This window comes from Thunnus thynnus, chromosome 2 (genome assembly GCF_963924715.1).
Source record: "Thunnus thynnus chromosome 2, fThuThy2.1, whole genome shotgun sequence".
Classification (NCBI taxonomy): Eukaryota; Metazoa; Chordata; class Actinopteri; order Scombriformes; family Scombridae; genus Thunnus; species Thunnus thynnus.
In genome coordinates this window covers 38,971,154-38,994,490 of record NC_089518.1, presented here as the reverse complement: position 1 = coordinate 38,994,490, position 23,337 = coordinate 38,971,154, and the positions used below count along the sequence as shown (strand labels likewise).

General features: G+C 38.2%; 2 protein-coding genes across 3 annotated transcripts in view; one reads left to right on the top strand and one right to left on the bottom strand.

Moving 5' to 3' along the window:
• Positions 1–934: 934 nt before the first annotated feature.
• LOC137170398 (ras-related protein Rab-14-like) lies at positions 935–12,275 on the bottom strand. The gene is made up of 8 exons (XM_067573753.1): positions 12,130–12,275; positions 11,685–11,743; positions 11,130–11,183; positions 10,138–10,315; positions 9,837–9,903; positions 9,166–9,253; positions 7,960–7,990; positions 935–7,590 (listed from the first exon to the last, which is right to left on the bottom strand). The coding sequence occupies exons 2-8, from the start codon at positions 11,734–11,736 to the stop codon at positions 7,413–7,415; spliced, it is 648 nt and encodes a 215-aa protein (XP_067429854.1). The 5' UTR covers positions 11,737–11,743; positions 12,130–12,275; the 3' UTR covers positions 935–7,412.
• A 1,509-nt stretch (positions 12,276–13,784) lies between these two features.
• The window catches only part of si:dkey-220o5.5 (actin filament-associated protein 1-like 2), a 29,117-nt gene continuing 19,564 nt past the window's right edge, over positions 13,785–23,337 (top strand). For both annotated transcript variants that reach the window (XM_067573712.1, XM_067573704.1), the window contains exon 1: positions 13,785–14,127. In XM_067573712.1, the coding sequence (XP_067429813.1) occupies positions 14,112–14,127 (16 nt within the window). In that variant the 5' untranslated portion in view covers positions 13,785–14,111. The remainder of the gene's footprint in view (positions 14,128–23,337) is intronic.

The following is a 23,337-nucleotide window of genomic DNA, read 5'->3' as shown; positions in this document are numbered from 1 at the left end:
GAGAGGAGGAGACCTCTGCGGGTAAAAACATCCTGAATGATGAACACTGGAGTAATCCTGAAGCTGGTTATTTAACAACGAAGACAACAACTCCCATGATCCCTTGCTACTTCACACCGTCATCACACTCTGTCTGTTGTTATTGTTTTAAATTGAGACCGCTAGCGGCTGAAATGACATATTGTGTGTTTAAATCAGGGAAAAGACTCTGATATCAGACTAATTGATCAAGAAAATAATCGAAAGATAATAGTTGCTGCAGCTCTATAATGATACATCTGTTCATCTGCAGCTCATCTCATCAGACACAAATCACATTTCAGATAACGTCAAATGTTCTTTGTACAAACCTCACAGTGCATTGAGCCTTAAAGTAGAGCTGCATCTGATGATTATTTTCTCAAACATTTGATCAGAGAACTTTTAAAACTGTCCGTAAATGTTGTGGGAAAAGTTTTAGAGTTCAAAGTGACGTCATCACATCTTTTGTCTGAACAATCCGAAACCCAAAGATGTTTAAAACAAAGAAAAGCAGCAAATTATCATGTTTAAGCTTGAAAAAGCTGCTCATCAGTTATGACGACGTGAATATAAGCTGAGAAGGCGTCATAACTAGAGCAGCAACTAACAATTATTTTTATTATTGATTAATCTGCTGATTATGTTGGTTTAATCACTTTGTCTATAAAATGTCAAAATTGAGAAAAACGCCTTTTATAACCTCTTAAAGCTCATGGTGACGTCTTCAAATGTCAAAAAAAACCAAACAATATTCAGTTTACTGTCATGTGACTCAGAACTCAGCTGCAGCCACCAAATATTTGGCTTTTTTTTGGTGTAAAAAGTGACAAATGATTCAGTTTTCTGTTGATCGACTAATCGTTGCAGCTCGACACCAAAACCTGAGAAAGACAAAGTGGACGCGGAGTCATCAGAGTATATACAGTATATATACTTTATTTACAAATTACTGAATCCCCATGGTTGTACAATGAGAGGTACAGCTGAAGAAAATCATTACAGATTTAGAATATAAATAGTCAAAGAATCATAAAGAAGCACATTTGTTACTTTAGCAGACAGAAAATCAACAGACATTACAGAAAAAAAAAAGAAAATGTACAGAGCACGTTACAGCCAGTGAGCGTCGGGGGGATAAAACCGGATTCTTCTCTCGCTAATTTTTACGTCACACTAAACCTGAAAGTTACGTCTTTTCAGCCTGATCGCAGCGTCTGACCAGTACGACCAGTAAAAATGCAGTTTTTTTTGCTATTTCGCACAAATTGAATGATTTAAAACTTATCAGAACTAAACGGCGCTGTTTTCTTTTTACAAGCATTTATCATTGATTTTTTTTAGCTGCAACGTTAATTTAAAAAGGTCCTTTTAAAAAAAAAAAAAACACTTTTGTTGCTTCTGTCAGATTTGAAGATTTGTGGACGCTGTAACAAAAATGGTGAATTTCATGGGTATTTTTCCGTTAGAAGGCGTTTACACTGCGACAACGCTGCCACCTGCTGTCTCTCCTTTGTTGCACTTTTATACATTTGTGAGTTTTTTTTTTTTTTTTAAACTAGATGCTTGTGTGTGTTTTTCCTTTGGCGAGGGAAGCTTAAGGCGGCGGTCACAACAAAAACTTTTAACTACAGGTTTTCCTTTTGAAATCCAGTGAATTCTTGTTGACTTTTGTGACCTTTTGGTCCCTGGAAAGTTGTTGAAATCTTTCCGAGTAAAGTTTAAAAAAAAAAAAAAAAAAAAAAAAAACACACGAGTGTCGAGGAAACAAATCTTTTCCAGCCAACGCAGCGTGCAGGTTAATAAGTGTTGAAAAGAAGCAACAGGATGTTTTTTTGGAGTCAGATGTGTAGTTTTTTTTTTTTTTTTACAGTGAGGGAGAGGAGGGGGGCTTCATTCATAAATCAAGCATCACAGTTGAAGAAGGCTGCTGTCCACCAATCAGAGGACAACGAAGAGTAAAAGCAGCTCTGATCTTTCCCTGTCCAGACAGATGTGGACAGATTCCAGAGTGACACATCTGGACGCACAAACAGCAGGTTAAACTTGTTTTTTTTTTAAAATTCAAAATACTTCCGTTTTTGACTGGATATGTACACGAGGGTCTCGGAGAGACTCGCCAACCAGACCAGAATCTGAACCGTGGGATCACAGAGGACGGGGGGGGGGAGATGGAAGCGAGCAGGACAGGACAGCGGCGACTTAAAAGTCAGAATTTACACTTTTGACAAACTTCAACTCTCATAAATTTAACATTTCAGGCATAAACACCTCTCACTGGCTCCTGTTTTACTTTTTGGTTATGTTTCATATTTTCTCGGTGAAAACAGAAGTTTACAGATTTCTTATTTTTCTCTCAACATTTCCTCGTTTTCCTGACATGGAAAAAAAAGGAATTACGAGGAAAATCAGAGTAGATAAATGATAAATGTGGTACAACACATATAATTTTAAATTTACCAACTGATTGAAGGTGAATTTGAATCTGTATTTCTTATCTAATAAGTTAAACTAATTTAAACTTAAACAATTCATTACAGTAATTTGCGGCTTCTGGGGATTTTGTAACGAGAAGCTGAAACATTTCTCAGGTTTTTGATTTTATATCACAAAAATCTTCGTAGTATTTTAAAGGATCAGTGTGTAGAATTTAGCGGCATCTAGCAGAAATGGAATATGCATAAGTATGTTTTGATTAGTGTGAATAAGAATCGTGTTTTCGTTACCTTAGAATGAGCCTTTATATCTACAGAGGGAGGAGGCCACCATGTTTCTACAGTAGCCCAGAGCGGACAAACTAAACACCGGCTCTAGTATTCTGGTATTCAGTTGGTTGCAATCTGCAGCTTCACCACTAGATGCCACTAAACCCGACACGCTGCACCTTTAAGCAGCATTGTCTCCTTTTTTTTTCGGTGTGTTTTCGCTGCTTGAGACACCGACTGATCTGTTTAGTGTGAATCTGACTTTCATTCATCAGAGAGCAGAATGATATCAAGTTAAGGCTGCAATAATCAATATTTCTTTTATGGTGACACTGCATGAATTCACTAAGTAATGTCAAACATTACACGTCATACATCCAGTTTATCTGTTCTGATGTTTTTCTTTCTCCTACTGACCAAATATAAATTAATGCAGTTTTTAACTATTTTCAAAAGTGTAAAATAAAGTTAAGCTACATTTTTGCAGGAGTTTGTGTTCTGAAGTTAACGCTGGAATGATTTTTTTAAGAACAAAATTTTACAGACTGCCGCAGTTAGTTTGAGAGAAGTGGTTCATATAACGCAGAGGTCTCATTCTACACACCATGATACTGTTTTATATTTAAAATGCAGCTGATGAGTTACAGTCAGAGGAAACTTTGACGCACTTCAGGATATCAAGGCTCGAGCATTTTGACTTAAACTGAATCACAGTTAAAGGAAGAGTAACTTTTGTTGGAGGGCATAGTTTTAAACAATGTCAGAGTTCCTTTAAAGGTGCAATATATAAGAACTGTTGAATTCATACTTCACACTCCAAAACAATTGGAGGCAGCATATCACCAGAAAGTTTGGGCGTCTGTTATGTTACGCTACGCTAGTGCTCTGTTAGCTAGCAAATAGGTATCTAGGACTTTGACTAAGTATGATAGAAATATCAGTTCAGTGCTAACGTTGAGCTAACGTTTGTGTGAATATATCGAAGCTAGAAGACGACGTGCTGCTACTTCTTCCTCTCATGTTGGACTGCGGGCAGACTGGACACTACAGTGACTCACTATCGTCTCTTGAGGTACTAAGTGGTATTACGAGACCGGATGGGCCGGGGCTAGCTGGTTAGCATGCTAACTTCAGTAGATATCTCTGCAACACAATACATAGAAATCTTTGACGAACCGTCAAAACTGTTATTTCTTTTTGAATGTTTCAAACTAAAATTCTTACATCTTGCACCTTTAAGATATTTTTATGCCCCTACCTTTTGCAGAACTAACCAATGATTAGTTTAGTTTCTACAATAAACCAGAGTAATGCATTCACGTTAAGTGTAATCTCAGACTAATGTAAAAAAACAAAAACATAAAACAAAATCAGGCAGTAATAAATTAAAAAGAATCCATTTTGCTTCCATTCATGCCATTTTTCTTCCTCTAAATTCACATCAGTTACCACTAAGGGGAGCTGTGACATTGAAAATATACCGTCTATATATATATATTTGGAAACCATATTTAAAAAATAATGTGAATAAGAAAAAGAAAAAAATTATTAAAAATCTATCCTGAACTTGAGATCCACTGAGGGACCACTAGTGAAATCCAGTCCAGGTAAGTCAAATTTTGTTTTCTTCATCATCTCCATCAATCTTTGCTTCATCTCTCCACAGAACTATCAATAACTATTGATGTTGCCTTCAATGGAGAAATTAAAATGTTGATTAAAATAGTTTAGACTTTTAAAAAAGTGTTGAGTTGTGGGGATGGTGGGTTTCGGGATCCTGTCTATCAATGTGAGTGTGTTAGAGGTTTTCAAGGATGCGCTCAGTTCCTGATAAATGATACCCAAATCAGACAAGACAGGGTCCGACTGTCCTTGGGTCCCTTTGAGACTATCGAATTATCCTATTTTGGAAAAATAATTAATGCTTGTCAGGTTCAGCTATTCCTCAGATTAGGGGTACATGAGGTTAAAGGGGTACTCCAGGGATTTAGACGTAGCCGGATGAAACATCATATGAATTAGTTAATTTGAAGCATATTAAGGCTTCGAATATTGCACTCCTATAAAGTAAAGCAGCAGAAGCAGAGATTTCCTGACTTTTAGCCCCAGTAAGGGCCAAGCTCCAAAACCCTGAATCCTGCAATTTTCATAAATCAACTCAATAATCGCTTTTGTTATGCTCACCCTGTCAGATGAAGGCCAACGTCTTTCAAACTCTAAACCCCCTGTTACAGATAGACTTTGAGCCCAAGCCAAATTACATTCTTGGGGTTATTCCTGCAGACTTAAGACGCTGTTACAGAACTATTATCAGAGGCTTAGTAGTATTAACCGTGATGAGTAAACTGATCTTCAGTGGAGTGCCCCTTTAACCTGCATTTGAGATGACTGGACTAAAGTCAAACACCAGTAAATTTACATCATCAGCTCCAGGTCTGAATACAGGTGAAATGTCTCCAGACCTCCTCTGAGACACATTCAGCCACACAAACAACAGTTTTAACAGTTGCCAAGTTTCAGAGTCTCCAATCCACATCAACAACAGCATAAATGCTTTGTCTGAACCCACATGAACAACATGGTGTAAATGCAATGAGTTTGCGATCCACCTACAACCACTAAAGGAACAAATAAACAAGGAGTAAAACGAGGAGCTGACACGAACTGGAGCAGAGGAAGAGATGTTTTCTGTGATGAAAAGAATGAATGAACGACAGGTTTCCTGAGGCGAAGGGGTGGGTGGGGGGGGGGGTCAGATGTAGGACGTGTAGGAATATAAATACAAAATCAAAGAGTGTGTGTCAGAATTGGTGGCAAGGACGATCTAGATTCATAGCAGAGGTTAGTTTAAACTGGACCATAAGGTCTAGATTTGGAGATCTGATACAAAGTGGTCCTTAATTTGGACCAAGGGCAGACCAGCTGAATTGAGGCTCTGGATGTCCTGATTTGGAACAAGCATGGTCTGTATTTTGGTGAAGTATAGTCCAGATGTGGCCTATAGATTAGTTTGACATTGAGCCTTGTATCTTTTATTTGTCTCTAGGGAAACTGGTGTATCGCATCTGGGACGAGGGAGGGTAGCTCCTAATGTGGTCTACCCTTGCTTAAGTCAGGCCGACAGATTTGGAGCTAGGTTGATGTGAATTTTGTGAAGTGTAGTGGATATTTAGGCTGTAGGTTGGTCCGAAACTGTGCCATATTTTTATTTTTCTCTGAGGATGTGTGGGTGTTTCGCAATCGGTATTAGGGTAGACCCAAATTTAAACAGTTCTTGCTCAAGTCGCACCAACAGAGCTACAGACTTGGAAGAGACAGGATCTGAAAGGTAGTCCAATCTTGAGAAAAGGGTTGTCTTGGTGAAGTGCTAAAAGCTGTTCTTCTCTGGGTTTACAACAGTCTGGATTGGCCTCGGTTTGGGGCCAGTAAGCCCAAATGTGGGCTCTGGATCTGTCCATCTGTCCTGGTCCAGATTTAGAACAAGGATGATCCAAATTTTGGAGTAGTGTAATCCAGATTTGGGCTGCACATTGGTCCTAATTTGAGCCTTGTATCTTTATTTGTCTCTTGGGGCATGGGTGTTCGGAATGAGGGTAGTCCAAAATGTAGACTACCTTGCTTGTGTCAGGATGATCACGCTACAGAGTGGGCAAGGAAAGGGTCAAGAGATTAGTCCAGTCTTTAAAAAGGGGATTTCCGGTGCTGGGCTTGGGCCTGTCCGATTCTGGGCTTATAATACTTCACTACTGGGACATGCCATGATCTGGGATGAAGGTGGTCTTGAATCAGACCAAGCACAGTCCAGATTGAGCTTATGCGTATGAGCCTTGTATCTTTATTTGGCCTTTTGCACATGGGTGTTTTGCACATGAGTTGTCCAAATTTGAGGCTAGTGTTTCTTCAATCAGGCCAATAGCGCCACAGGTATGGAGAAACAAGGTCTGAGGATACTTTAGTCTTGTTAAAGCGGCTGGAACAGTCTGGATTGGCCTAGATTTGGCCAGGAATGCCTGAATGTGGGCTGAAAACATTGACTGTTGGGCTCTGGATCTGTCCATTGCAAGGTCCAGATTTGGAACTGGGGTGAACCGAATTTGGTGTAGTCCAGATTTGGGCTGTAGGTTGGCCAAAATTGGACCTTGCATCTTAATTTGTCTCTGGGGACATGTGGGTGTTTCACTTTTGGGATGAAGTTTTTAAAAAATTTAAAAAGTTGTTGCTTGAGTCAGGCCAACAGTGCTGCAGATTTGGACAGGGACCTGAGGGTAGTCAAGTCTTGGAAAAAGGGCTGTCCGATTATGGGTTGAGAATGGTCCGGATTGGCCTAGTTTGGGTTAAGTGGCTGAAGGCGGTCTGGATTTTGCCAAAGTGAGTGAGCTGGAATGAGACCACAGACGTTTGGATAGTTGTGGGTTTCTGGGTGTATCTGAGGGTGTCCTTATTTACCCACTTAATGGTTGAGGATGGTTGGTTCTGGCTTTAGGGATCCAGACTGAACTGAGGTCTGGATTTGACTACAGGTGGTTGGACTGGATCACTGCAATAATTCGATGTAATCCAGCTAAATCCTGTTCGACACACTCTGGATAGAAGAAGCATTTTACTGCTGGGTGGAGAGGGGTTCTCTGTGAATCTGTCTGTGTCTCTGTCCGTCCGTCTGTCTGTCGGGTCTGTAGTTTCTGTCTGTGGTTAGCAGCTGCAGCCTTCTTTGGCCGGCTGGCTGTCGGCGTTGAGGCGGCCTCCCTGCGGCGCCGACGGTTTATGCTGAACTCCCGACTCAGCAGCATTCAGGTCCAGACTGCCGTCCTGGATGTTCTGGTAAATCCTCTTTGCCGCCTCAAGGAAGGCCTCTTCCACATTCTCCCCTCTGGGGGATGGAGAGAGGGAGCAAAAATAATCAAAACAAATAAACAAATCATAAAAATAACATGAAAAAGGTCTTATAGATTCAAGATTCAAAGCTTTATTATCATATGCTCAGAAAACAAGTTTAAATTGAAATCTTAATTTGTTGTTCTCTCCAATTGCAATCTATAGAAGAATATACTGTCCAATAGTTTGTGGACACACTGCAAAGCATACAATGATATTTTAGACAATAGTGTTCCTCTAACTTTGTGCTAATGGTGTTCCCAGTTTGGTGTGGAAGAACTTGACTGGCCTGCAGAGAGTCCTGACCTCAACCTCATCTAACACCTTTGGGAAGATAAGAGAGTGTGTTTGTGTGTGTACTTACGTCTTGGCACTGGCCTCTAGAAACAGCAAACCTGATCAACAACAGAAGCAGAGATCAAAACCAGTCAGTCAATCCGTTGTCTTATATTCAGCTTAAGATGTACAGTAAATTCTGAGATAGTTTCCAGGCCTTTATTTCTAATTTTCCCTGTTAACACAAACTCAGCAGTTGACCTGTTGTCGTGATAAATTCAGTATAATTTCCATTTCAACAGTCATGTCAAGCTTTCCACTTTGCCTTTTTCCCAGAACAAAGTTCAGCTACCATGAATGAAACTCAACACTTTCTCCAGAAATTTCACATCAAAAGTCACGCAGCCTTCCCCTTATAAGTACTGTAGGCTTATAATGTAAAAAAAGCCTTCAGGAAGTGTTGAGTTTTGCTGACATTAGCTTAACATCAATCAGGAGTACAGCAAAGGTGAAATGACTGGAATTAATTACAACATGAAAACATGATTTCTATTAAAATAGAAACTGAGCATAACATAAATGTAGTCGTACTAATGGAATTAGTGCTGTGGAAATCAAACTAAAATTACTAAGTGAGCTGGTGTAGAAGGTTACAGGTAATCCCTCCTCCTCCAGTGTTTATGTTCCTTTCTTTGTGCAATTTGGCCACACCCACACAATTATTTGAGACCCTGCCATTATTTGAATACCAGCTTTTAAAGAGGACATAATCTGCACATTTCCGGGTCTATATTTATATTCTGGGGCTCTACTGGAATATCTTTGCATGATTCAAGTAAAATCTCCTTATTTATCTTCTACTGGTCCTTTCAGCAGCCTCTCAGTTCAGCCTCTGTCTGAAACAGGCCATTTTAGCTCCTGTCTCTTTAAGGCCCGCCTCCTGATGAGCCCACTCTGTTCTGATTGGTCAGCTTCAGGAAGCTTCCCATGGCTCCGGAGGCTACGTAAACAAACTATAGTAGCAGGATTTCACTTCTCCTTCTCCTTCTTTACTCCAAATGTCAACTTCTCAAATCCATCTGTACACACTGGAGCCGAAATCCAATCCGAAACATGGAAAAACCTTACGGAGCATTTCTACATACGTTAACCTCAAGTTTTGGAACTTTTACCAAGTTTAACATAGATATCCAACATCACAGCGGTAAAAAAACAGAAGTAAATATGTAAATAACAAATAGTAAAATAACAAAACCAGAAAAAGCATAATATGGCCCCTTTAAAGACTTCTCACCATTCTCTTCAGCAAACTGTTTGGCCTCCTCATACGTCACGTCTCTCTGAGCTTCCAGGTCGGCCTTGTTACCAATCAGAATGATCACCTGCACAAACACACACATATACAAGTAAAACTATACCAGGCTGGACTAGAAAGTTTAGACTCACTGTGGTGAAATGGCACCACCCTGTGGCTGCAGTCTGCATTACAGCTTCAAGCAGATATACAGTATGTTAATGTAGGAGACTTGTGCTGTGTGATGATACTGTGAACAAATCTAAAACACACACCCACACACACACACACACACACACACACACACACACACACACACACACACACACACACACACACAAATGAAGCACAAACATTAAGAGAAATGCTATAAATAGTAAAACACATACAGGAGCATTTCCAGCTTATCAGTTCTTTTGGAAGCATTTGTTTGTTTGTGCTTTTGTCCTTAGTGGCCACTGTATAATTATGGCGAGAACGAGAACAATTTGTGATGTTTCATTATTTGAACTGCTTTCAAATTGTCAATGTTTATTCCTAAATGTACAGGTTGGATTTCTTGGTTCGTCGTGAGAGGAAGTGCAGCTCTGCTTCTCCAGCAGTTCCTCCACAGTCGTTCCTCTTTTGGGAGCCATGTTTTCTTGTATGTGTGTGTGTGTGTGAAAACTCACTGTGTTTGGGTTGGTCAGGTTTCTGGCGTCAGTCAACCAGCTGCTCAAGTGGTTATAAGTGCTTCTCCTGCACACAAACACACAAAGAGAGCGACACAAGAATAAAAAAAGTTATTCTTCACAAGATCAAACTACCATGAAAATCACGTTTCCGCCGTTAAATTCCAGAAACCAGAAATGTGCCGAATGTGACTCTCTCAGATCACAGCAGGCCATTTTGGTTTAGTTAAAGGAACAGGAAGCTCCTGAGGATGACCCCCCCCCCCCCCCCCCTGCACCCCCACCTCTCCCAGTCCAGTACCTGGTGATGTCATAGACCATGAGGGCCCCGGCGGCCCCTCTGTAGTAGGACCTGGTGACGGCCCTGAACCGTTCCTGACCGGCCGTGTCCCAGATCTGCAGCTTCACCTTCTGACCGTGGACCTCCATGATCCTCGTCCCAAACTCCACCCCGATGGTGTGAGGGCAGTCCGCCATGACTGCACACACAGAACACACATCATCATTAGAGCTGCAACAATTAGTCGATTCACAGATTACTGGATCGACAGAAAATATATCTGCAACCTTTTTAATTATCGATGAATCACTGAAGTCAGTTTTTCGAGTAAAATGCCTCCAGCTTTTTTAATGTGAGAATTTTTCTTTTCCTTGTTTTAACGTCACAGTAAACTGAACATATGTCTGTTGACAAAACAAGACATTTAAAGGGCGTCACCTCTCGCTTTAGAAAGTTGTATTAGGCGTTGTTCTAATAAATAAAATACAATACAAATAATCGTTTTAGTCAGTTTTTAACCGATACATCCAAATATTTGCTGGTTGCAGCTTCTTAAATGTGAAGATTTGAGGCTTTTATGTGTCGTACATAATAGTGAACTGAATATGTTTGGATTTTGGACTGTTGGTTGGAAAAAACAAGACATCTGAAGACATCACCATTAGCCCTGAGAAGTTAGAACGGTAGCAAATGGAAACAAGCGTGAATCTGCTTTTTCTTTATCTGATTTTCTGGAAATTCTGCTAAAAATTTGTGCCACATTTGGATGGAAACTCGACTTACGACCACTGATTTCAAAAAGAGTGCAGTCCCACGTGTGCAAACATTAAACACGTGCATTGACACCAGGTGAGAGGAAGATGGAGATAGAGGTGAAGGAACGGAGCCGTCACAATAGAACGACTAAGAGGACGAGCATAAAAAAGGACAAGGAATGAAGTAGAGAATGATGAGAGGAAGTGAAAGAGATGAGGCGAAGAAGAGGAGGATGAGGAGAAGTTGAAAAGACTCACATTTCTTCTCTGTGAACTGGTGCAGCAGACAAGACTTCCCTACTCCCATATCACCTGCAGAGAGAGAAAACACAATTGGACAGAATGAAACAGCTGATTAATGGAAAAGTCAACTGAAAGAAAATTAATCTGCTGCTGTTTTAATAATCAAGTAAACATTTCAGTGATTTTTAAGCAAAAAAAAAAAATCTACTCCAGCTTCTTAAATGTGAATATTCTCTGGTTTCTTTAGTCTCTATGACAGTAAACTGAATATCTTTGTGGAAAAAACAAGACATTTAAGGACGTCATCTTGGGAAACTGATCAACATTTTATGAACCAAACTACTAACCAATTAATTGAGGAAATGATGAACCACTACTTTTACAGCAATACTTTAACTACATCCAGCTGATAATACTTATGTACTTTCACTATAGTACACTTTTACTTGAAATGGAGTATTTTTACTTTGCTGTATTGGTACTTTCACTTAAATAAAAAGATCTGAATACTTCTTCCAGCACTGTGTTTGAGATATTTGTGTGTTTCGTCCTTCAGGCTTTAAATCTCACCGATGATGATGTATTTGAAGATGTAGGAGTAGTTGTAAGGTGCGGCTGTCATCTTGATACTGTGAGGAAGAGAAAAGTGAGTTTAAAAGCAGCAAGAGTCTGATCTGAATCTGAACAGAAACTGAACTGAGCAACAAACAAAAGGAAGCAGCTGCTCGGCTAACACTCAGCTCAGCGTTAGCATGTATAATTAACCACCGTGACAGTCACGCAGGGTAAGAACAGCCATCTTTAGCAGAAGTATTGAACATAATCAGCTGACTTCCCTCTCTGAGAAAACCTCTGAATTCCTGCTGTTAGCTTAGCGGTGCAGCTAACCGGCTAACAGCTGCAGTTCTGTCTACGCCTTGCTATCAACCTATCAAGCTAACATCAGGAGGCCACAACAAAAACCATCAAATACCGAACCAGACGGGTAGAGTCCGTCAAAAACACTGTAGTTTACCTTCGGTCCGGGTGTCTATCTGGCCTGTAAACGAGATAAAACTGGCTGTTAAACAGATAATTATCTTTGTTAGCTTGTTAGCCTGCTGAGCCGTCAGGAAAGCTTTCTCCTCTTCCGCGATTCTTCCTCTCCGTCGATAAAAGCGGAAACACCGCGAGACTTCGAGGAGGCTACCGCCACCCAGCGGACTGTATGGAGACAAGATGGATATAAAATATGCTGCTTTGGGTAATAATCTGTGTCTGATATGGTTTTTCCATAAAAAAAAGTTCAATTATCTTGTTAAAATCCTTAAATCACAATCAGATTTATTGCCAAGTTGTGGTGCCTGATAATCAAAGAATAAGAGAAAAAAACAAATATCTATACAAAGTAAGAAAAATACAACTACCACAAAAAACATGTGGTTTGTAGGCCAAAGGAAGGGAAAGGGTACATTTTCTTTAAAGGACCAGTGTGTAAGATTTAGTGTTTTATTTGTAGTTTATATGGTATATGTTGGCATTATCTCAATATGATAAAATATGTAATTGTTATGTTAAACACTTCTAAACTTCTGACCAAAGTTTTCACTTGTTGTAACTCATCAGAATAATGACAGAACATCTAAATCAATCAAAATTGTGTGACGCAAATATCTATAACACCAACAATTATCTTCATTATCGATAATTTTCTTTAATAATATATTGATTGTTCATTTTATAAAATGTCAGTAAATGGTTAAAAAAAAAAAAAGTTGATCATTATTCCCTGAAGCTAGAGTTAAACTGATAACACTTTATTTTACACTAATTTCCTGAAAATGTTCTGCGTAATTTGCAGGTATTTAACGATTCATTTTTAGTACAAATTATTAAAAAAAAAACAAAAAAAAACAGAAAAGCATTATGTTGGTTTAGTTGGTAAGTACCTGCTTATTTTATTTGGGTTCATACTGCAAAAAATCTTAATAAATTAGACTCTTGATATTCTATAACTGTCTGAAAATATTTAGTTTTCAGTGTGTAGTTTTGTGTGCTAAACTTAATATTAGCATTTTAGATTTTTTCAGTAATTTCTTAAATTAGCTGCTGTATAATTGTTAATTCTGAGGACATTTCTTTGAAAGTGTTATGTAATCTGGTTCAGTGCTCATTATAGACTTTTTAAGAAACAACCTACAGTAATATGCTAATATGTAGTTTGACACACAAAAATACGCACTGAAAACACACTTTCTGTCTATTAACAACTACATATGAACCCAAATATGACAAATAGGTACTTACCAACTAACAACTAACCCTTTTTTCTGTTTTGCTTTCTTATCATTTGTACCAAATTGCACCACCCTCTCTGTAAAATGTCTGAAAAATGAACCTTTAAATACTTGCAAATTACTCAGAAGATTTCCGGAAATTAGAGTATAATTACGGGACCTTTAAAAAAATAAAGTATCAGATGACTTTTTGTCTGACCAACAGTTGAAAACACAAAGATAATAAGTTCACTATCATGGAAAACTGTAAAACTAGCAAATATTCACATGTGAAAAGCTGCTGCCAGAGAATTTTTGTCATTTTTGCTTAAAGAAAGTTGGATACACACACAATAGTTGTAAGATGGATCAATTCAGTGTTGATTTGGTCTTTTAATAAGGTTTGTTGACATTAAGAAAATCATAGAATATCACCAAACTGATACTTTGAGCTGTTTCATTGGTGTGAACATACAGCAGATGTGCACTGAATACACATGTGAAGCAGTGAGGACGTTGTTTTTGCACACAGGCTGAGTGTGTTGGTCCGTCCTCTTTCTCCTCCCTCATGTGTTCATGTCACACGGAGGCCGGACTCGACTGTCAGAGCTCAAACTTCTTCACACAGAGCAACACAAACAGTCCACTGAGGAGAAAACAGGAGAAAACTGTCTGTTGTTTGATGTTTTGGACTCGTCAGCAGTTATGAGATTGAAGATCAGCAGCTACTGAGAGAACAGACATGGACAAACAGAAAGGTACTGTGTTCACTCTGATACGCATCTACAGAAGTCTGCTGTAATGACTTTAATACTGAGACTATAGAGACACAACAGCTGTATAGAAAGATTATAGGAAAAATGTCTTTACACCAGGGGATAAAACAATAAAAACAACAAGGCTTCTTTCTCACAAAACTTACAATAGTTTAAAAAATTTTACTCACAAAACACAAATATGGATTTAGAACACATGAAATACATTTCACATACAGACACGTGGTTTTTGGACATTTCACATGTGACTATTTCACATGATAAAGGCGCATATGAGTTTAAGATATTCCAGATGTGATTCAATTATAGACACGTGTTTATATAAACAGTAGGCAGGTTTTCAGATATTTCACATGTGAAAAAATAATTGGAATGTAATATCACATTTGAAATTAATGTTAAATGATGGATTCATAAACACACACATGCAGTTTTTGAGACATTTCACTTCCAAAATAACTTATAAAATTGCACAATTTTACATTTTTTACATAAAACGTTATTTCACATGAAAACATTTTACGTGTGTTTTTTACTGTAGCTGAATGTAAATTTACTGTTTTATTTATAGTTTACCTCAATATTAAAAAATATGACATTGTTACAACTGATAACGTTAAAACATCTAAATAACATTTGTAGTAACTTCTCAGAATAACGGCAGAATATCTAAATCCATCAAAACTGTAACCAAACTTGTTGAAGTCATAAATTCTTAGATCAGTTATAAAGTCAAAGGCTGAAACTTCTCACCAGTACTGATCCAGACTGGAACAAACCAGGCAAAGTGGGCAACTGTCAAAATCTAGTTTGAAGACTTTAATATCTATATTGAGCTCATTTGTTGTAAAGTTGTGTTTTTATCAAAGTGCACAAAGAAAACTGAGGGACAGATTGTATTATTCCATCAGACGAGTCTTCTAAGTACTGTTCTTTAATAATCCTTTGATTGTTCAGTGTAGAAAATTGTGAAAAATGCAGATAATTATTCCCCGAAGCCCACAGTTAACATATTTGAGACTGTTCTCCCAAAAAAAAAAACATGATACAACAAGTCATAATGTGAGTTGGCCGATCTCTTCACAGGAAATTTGAGCCTTTAGATGAGTCACGAGGTCCCCAAACACTCACCCTGCACATTTAGTGATGTAGAGGAGCAGCTGTAGGACTGATAGATATTCAGTCAGTTGTAAACAGGAGTTAGTCTTCTAATTAAGTTCAAATTATGTCATGCCATGTATTTGTCTCGGGGGTGGAGGTTAGTGGAAGTAAATGTAAAGTTTTGGAAGGCCATGAAGATTTTAAAGTGTTCTTCCTCTGGAGAGCAGGAATGAAGAAGCTTTATGACAATGTGGGCGTTTTTTTTAGTCATCTGCTGTGTGTGGAGTCTTTATCACTCTGATGGTATGTTAACTGCAGCGGCACAACAACCGGAAACAGTCGTCTGTCCTTCTCCCTCATCCTTCCTCCCTCTCCTCCTCCTCATCATCATCATCATCTTCGCTTCCTCCTCCTGCTGCCCCCCTGGAGACTGTGGTTAATAGACTGTTTACATTCAGTGCATAAAGTCTCCACACTGACAATTTTAGCATTTTTCTGCCATTACAACACTCTGACTAACTGCTGTTATCTGTAGTTTTATGACTCGATGACTTGAAGGATAATTCTGCTTTATTACAACTTTGGTTCTGATTTAAGTTGATTCAACTTAACAGTTGAGAGCAGTCAGTCTTTAATATACAGTTAGCTTCTGTTAGTCACTTTATCTTCAATAACTACAGAAACAATATAATACATGAACTAAACTAGAGAGTAAATACTGGTTAGCAGTGGTGGAAAGAAACTAAGTACATTTACTCAAGTACTGTTTATACAATACAACACATTGTTAAAGATGAAACCAGTGGTTTCCAACCTTTTTGGCTTTTGACGTCTTACAAAAAGCAGTGTGTAGTCGGGGTCACATTTCACATGTCTATGAGTTGTTAACAGCTCCACCAAATAGTGATTTTTCCCTCTAAACTTCTCACATGCTTTCATCTCAATAAATGTTCAAATGATCCAATATTTCAGCAAAAATCAAAGATTAGAGAAAAAGTCCAAAAACTGAACTTTGTTTTTTCTTCTTTCCTCTCCCATTAATCATCTCACGACCCCTCAGATTTATCTGCTGACCCTTTGGAGGGGCCCCACCCCTAGATTGGGAACCACTGGACTAAACTAGCTAACTGTATATAAAGTAGTGTAAACTAGCTCCACCTCCAGCAGCTACAACAGTAACATGCTGCTCTAACACTGATGCTTCACTATTAATAATCTAATGATGTCATATATAATAATATATCAGTCAGAGGGACCAAACCACTACTTTTACTGCAATACTTTAACTACATCAAGCTCATAATACTTATGTACTTTTATTGCAATACTTTAACTACATCAAGCTCATAATACTTATGTACTTTTGCTGTAGTAGGATTTTTCATGCAGGACTTTTACTTGTAAAGGAGTATTCTTACATTGCTGTATTGGTACTTCTACTTCTTCCATCACTGCTGGTTAGTAACTGGTTAGTAACTGGTTAGTAACTGGTTAGTGCTGATTGGACTCTTGAAGTTGAGCCAGTTAGAGGAAAAAGCTGTAATGTAAATGTTTTGCTCTCCTATATTTACCAACCGGAGGATGAAAGAAAAAGCTGCTCCACACCCTGCAACACACACACTTGTTTGTCTTTCTATAATTGTGAGGACCATCACTAGCATAATGCGTTCCCTAAACACTTACCATAACCTCAACCATCACAACTAAAGGCCTAACCTCATCTCCTGAAACTTAACCCTCGAACAGCCTTAATGTCTTCACTTTGTAAACATTTCCTCACTCCCAAGTCTAAAACTCACATCAGTCCTCATAAAGATAGTTATACATGTACACATACACACAGAGTTGGGGAGGTATGGACGAATCACATCTTTCGGCTAATTTGAGGGTTTGGTTTTCATGGTAAAGCAGCTCAAATCACTAAAACACACACTCAACTTTTTAACTTCAGTCACACTGTGAGGGGGATGGTCTTTTCTCTTTGTCTCTCACTGCAGTTTATTTTATTTTAAAGCTGCTTTATTGGCATGAACATCAACAATTAGCAAATCTTAATTCTAAAATTGCAGGAATCAAACAACAAATAACAAACAGTTTGTTATCAGATGAAAATATCCTGATATCCTGAAAATGTTAATTAAAGGATAATTTCTGGTTTTTAATTGTGCGTTTTTAATAACAGTTTCATATTTTCATCATTTCTGAAGTTTATATGTTTAATGTCAAACATCAAATGTGTACTATAGTGAACCTGAGAGGAGCTATAGAGAAAAAAATAAGTAACTTGTGCTCTGGGAAATAGTAACATACTTAAAGTATCAAAAGTAAAAACACTCATTATGTGAAATGCACCAATTTAGATATATTTTGTTATATTTATAATCTATATATTATCAGAATATTCATTCATGTTGATTTATTTATGCATACATAAGCAGCAATTTAATGTTGTCAAGGCAGAGCTAATTTGAATCATTTTATTTATATCAATGCATATTTTATAAACTGATCATATGTTTTACTTTTAAAATATTGATCTGAAAAGTAACTAAAGCTGTCAAATAAATGTAGTGGAGTAGAAAGTATAAAGTAGCATCACATGGAAATACTGAAGTCAGTTATTTGAGTATTTGTATGGATGTTTTTAAGTTATTCCACCTCTGGGACAAACTGAGGTGTTTGGGAAACGTAACATTAAGTTGCTGGAGTGTAAACTTCCCCAAATCCAATAAAGAGCAGCTGCTAACATTAGCTTAAACTCTGATATAGCATCATCTAGGACTGACTCAGTAGTTTTTAATATAACTTGTTCTGTTAAAAAACGATGTGGGTGGTTAATTAAATGCTTGTTGGCCTTGGAAGCAGCTTGTTAGCCACACATGCTAACAACTCCAGCTTACATCAGAGCAGACAAAAGCACTGTTTAATTCATTCCTTACACTTTAATGTTTTTAATTATGTGTCTTACTAAAGACCCGTGTATAGCGTCTGAACATGTGCCGAAATCAAAAGCTTGACAGAACTGCTGAAGCTTTGATCAGACAGTCGCTGGAAGAGTTTAGCAAACGATTAATTGAAAAAAACTGTTAAAGACATAAATACCGAGCGAGGCTGAAAATTTAGTCAGTGAGAGCGGCAAAAGGGATCAGATTTTATAGTTGTTCTAGTTTTTGTTGTTGTTGATGTTGTAACTGTTGATTATTGTTGTGTTGTGATTCTGAACTCAATGACTGACTTTATCTGTTCGCAATTCAAATGTGTGTGTGTGTGTGTGTTTGTGTGTGTGTGTGTTCTGCAGCATCAAAGCCAGAGACAGGAAGTAATGTTGATGTTCAGATAAGCAGCGTTCAGTTACACAAACTCTTTTCTTTAATTCTCCGTCAGTCCAGCAGCAGTCTGTCTGTGTGAAGACATGTTATTTCTTAACATGACTCTCTCAGTCCTGGAATGTATAAATACGTTTACTCAAGTACTGCAGTACAGTGTTGAGATATTTGTACTTTACTTGAGTTTTTCCATGTGATGCTACTTTCTACATTTCAGAGGGAAATATTGTACTTTCTACTCCACTACATTTATTTGACAGATTTAGTTACTTTTCAGATGAAGATTTGACACAATGGATAATATAACAAGCTTTTAAAATACAACACATTGTTAAAGATGAAACCAGTGGTTTCCAACCTTTTTGGCTTTTGACGTCTTACAAAAAGCAGTGTGTAGTCGGGGTCACATTTCACATGTCTATGAGTTGTTAACAGCTCCACCAAATAGTGATTTTTCCCTCTAAACTTCTCACATGTTTTCATTTCAATAAATGTTCAAATGATCCCATATTTCAGCAAAAATCAAAGATTAGAGAAAAAGTCCAAAAGCTGAAAACAGATTTGTGTATCAGAACTTTGTTTTTTCTTCTTTCCTCTCCCATTAATCATCTCACGACCCCTCAGATTTATCTGCTGACCCTTGGGAGGGGCCCCGACCCCTAGGTTGGGAACCACTGACTGACTAAACTAGCTAACTGTATATAAAGTAGTGTAAACTAGCTCCACCTCCAGCAGCTACAACAGTAACATGCTGCTCTAACACTGATGCTTCACTATTAATAATCTAATGATGTCATATATAATAATATATCAGTCAGAGGGACCAAACCACTACTTTTACTGCAATACTTTAACTACATCAAGCTCATAATACTTATGTACTTTTACTGCAATACTTTAACTACATCAAGCTCATAATACTTATGTACTTTTACTGCAATACTTTAACTACATCAAGCTCATAATACTTATGTACTTTTACTGCAATACTTTAACTACATCAAGCTCATAATACTTATGTACTTTTACTGTAGTAGATTTTTCATGCAGGACTTTTACTTCTAATGGAGTATTTTTTACATTGCTCTGTTGGTACTTTTGGTATTTTGGTAAAGGATCTGAATGCTTCTTCCATCGCCGGTCTTCTTGTATGTGAGATGTTTTCTCAGCAGACAGAGTCTTACTGTTGCTGTCATGTGTTGTTGTGGGTGTTTGAGATATGTGCTGCTCTGTGTTTAAAACCGCAGCAGCCTGATAAGCAGAGCTGCAGGATCCTTAAAATCAGCAGAGAGGAGTTAATCAGAAACATTTAACCTTCACCTCCCACTGAGCTCAGAGTGTGAATGGACTCACTCTGTCTGTCTGAATGGAGCTCCACAACAATCACCGTCTGTTTGCAGGATTTTTTTTCCCTACATTTTTTACATTTCCTCCTCCCTCCAATGATAATTCAGAGTGTTTTGAAATCAGTTCTGTCAAACCTGTCACACTGAGTCACTGCAGTTCAGTTCCAAACAGCAACAGAAAACATTAGAATAAAAAAACAGTTTCAAGATTAAAAAATGTTGACATTTTGATAGAAGTTCTGTTTACTTTTTAACCAATACAATCGCTCATTCATTCTCTGTGGCTCATGTCTAAAGAATCTTAAGGTGGTTGTAGTGGTTGTAGTGGTTCTTTAAGTGGTTGTAGTGGTCAGTAAGGTGGTTCCAGGGTTCTTTTAGGTGGTTCTAGGGGTCATTGACGAGGTCTTTTTTAGTAAAGGGGCTTATGATAAGTGGTCCTATAGGATGTTCTGATGGGATTTTAGGTGGCTCTATTGGTGGTTAGTGCTCCTTTAGATGATTCTTTGTTTCACTGGTCCCTTAGAAGGTTCTAATTGTTTTACGGGTCCTTTAGGAGGTTCTAATGGTCCTGTAGGTGGCTCTTTTACTCCTTAAGAAGATTCTAGTATCCCTTTAGGAAGTTCCTGGGGCGGCCCGTGGCATAGACCACATAGGTGGTTGCCTAGGATGCCAAACAAGGGACGGGGCACCAAATGAGTGGGACATGTTTTTCTTTTGTTTTTTTCTTACCAACAGGTCAGCTTACTTTTCTACAGCTTTTGGAAATACACACTTGTTCCCCCTTCTTAACATTTTCCCTTTTCTTTTCAGTGAAACAAAGTAGTCATGTGAGCATCCACAAAACCTTATTGGGGTAGGCGCTGGATACAAAAAAAACTAGATACAAGGAGTACCTGCACACTGAATCATCTTTATGTGTAACATTTCAACCTACTGGTCTTCCTCAGGCAAAGGAGGACCTGAGGAACACCTGTAGTTGGTTGAAACGTCAAACATAAAGAAAAGGGAGCTCTGATTCAATGTGCAGGTACACCTTGTATCTAGTTTCCTTTCTTTCCCCCATTGACTTGCATGGGTTTTCATCTGATTTGATCTTCAAAGCCTTACTGGTCAGTCAGTTTTCACCCGACAGCCACCAAACTTAATGTACTGCATCAGGCGATGTCACCAAACACTCACTGAATGGCACCTTGACCCCCACTTGCCTTTTTGACTGGAGGACAGGGGGAGAGGGCTTTGTCTGGGCTGGAGGTACCATTGTGGCACTTCATTTTAGTGTGAGTTAATTTTTGAAATTCTAGGACTGAAGGAACTATTGTTGCACTTTTTTTGGTGCTCCATTCAAAAATCTCACCTAGGGCACTAACATAGTCAGGGCTGGCCCTGGGAGGTTCTTGTAGTCATTCAGGAGGTTCCAGGGTTCCTGTAGGTGGTTCTAGTGGTCCTGTAGGAGGTGGTAGTGGTAATTTAGCTCAATGTTTGGGTGTTTCTAGTGGTCACTGAAGAGTTCTTAAATGTTTTTAAGGTGGTTCTAGTGAATGGTCCTTTAGGAGATTCTAATGGTTCTTTATGAGGTTCTAGTGGTCCTGAAGGAGGGTCTAGGGGTCCTTTAGGTGGTTCAAGGGGTTCTGTAGGAGACTCTAGTGAGGTTTGTGTACAGTACATACATTGTAAAAAATAAACTTGCTAATGCTCTTTGGTAGACAAACTATGTAATGGAGACACTGTTTCTAAATGACCTCAAACATATCTTTGTATTCTGACCTGACATCTCTTGTTTCTTATTAGCCAACATAAAATCAACTGACTTCCTGTTTCCTCAGTCTTCGTACGTGACATCAGGTTTTTGTGATGTGATGTAACAACACACACAGTCTTTATTCTGTGTTAACCATTAGCAGCATCCAGCAGCTTATCAGTGGCTGAAGGTCAGAACATCTCAACAGTTGTGATGAGAGAAGTTTACCTGAATAGCTCAGTGTTCAGGCATTTTACTCACTTATTAACAGCATGAATAACCCGAACTGTTCTGTTATAAGACAGGCTTCTGTGTTGCAATACTTAAGTCTTAATATTTTGCACTGCAGTAATCATCTGTTGCTGAAAATAATCTCTTGTATTGATTTAGAAATTTGGGGTTTTCCCATTCACTTCAATAATGTCATAATTTCATCACAGCACCATCTAATGGACATTAGAAGAACTGTGGCTGAACTTTAGTTTTCTGCAACAGTCAGCTGCTGCTGATTCATAAAACTTTCCTCCAACAAAAACATCAGGGCTTAATTTAATGTCCCAATCAGACATTCAGATGTACCTAAGTGTAATTCAACCACAGGATACAGAGATTTACGCTCTTAAAGCCAAATAAGGGTCAGTAGTCACTGAGAGACAAAGAGACAACAGCTTCATTCATCACATAAACACAGACTGACTTCACAACAGTTGTCATGTCTTATCAACAAACAACTGACAACACACTAAACCCCCATCCATCTTTACTGTGATTCATGAAATTCACAGAAAATAAATGACAAAAACAGTTGATGAAGGTTCCGGTAATCTAACAGAAAAGAAGATAAAAGGAAACACTTACAAAAACCTGTTTTAGTAAAGACATGGAATAAAGATTAGATCTGGCACACATGCAATCTATATTTAGCATGCTAGCATGTAAACACCTAAAATGCTTAATGTGACATGGTATATTTCAACATGTTAGCATGCTGACAAGCCGCTGTGATAAATACATTTAAAATGTTAGTATGCTAAGATGCCAAATGCTAATTGTTTGCTGGCAAGGCAGTAAGTCAATAATCCAACAGTCACTGTAACATGCATGCTAACTTGCTAACTATGCACATTAGGACAAGATATATACCTTACATTACACATTACACATGCTAACTTGCTGATGTGTGTTAGCATGTTAACAAGCTGTAAAAAATGTTAATGGGTCTTTGTTAGCATGTTATTGAACTGTAAAACATGTCAATGTGCCCATGTTAACATGTTAAGATGCTGAATATTTCATGTATGCCAGCATGCTCATAACAGCCAGTATTTACTGTAACATGCAGAACTTTTAGCATTTACAGTTACTGTTTGTTTTATTGGTAAGAAAGTTGAGAACAGTATTGTCCAACTGTTAAACATTAAAGACATAAAGGAAAAGACAGACAGTCTGTGTGTGTAAATAGAGACGATGATAGTGACAGATATGAGAGTGACTCATCGCTCTGCTTCACTGTCAACAGTCAAACAAACAGTCAAACGATGACTCACTGTGAGATTGTGATAAAGTCTGTGTATCTGTTTTCTGTTCATTTGTATTTACTGTTTGTTTACTTGATTACATAAAAGGAAAAAAATACTTGTGTAGTGAGAAGTGAGGAGTCTGTGTGTCCCAGAGGAGGAAG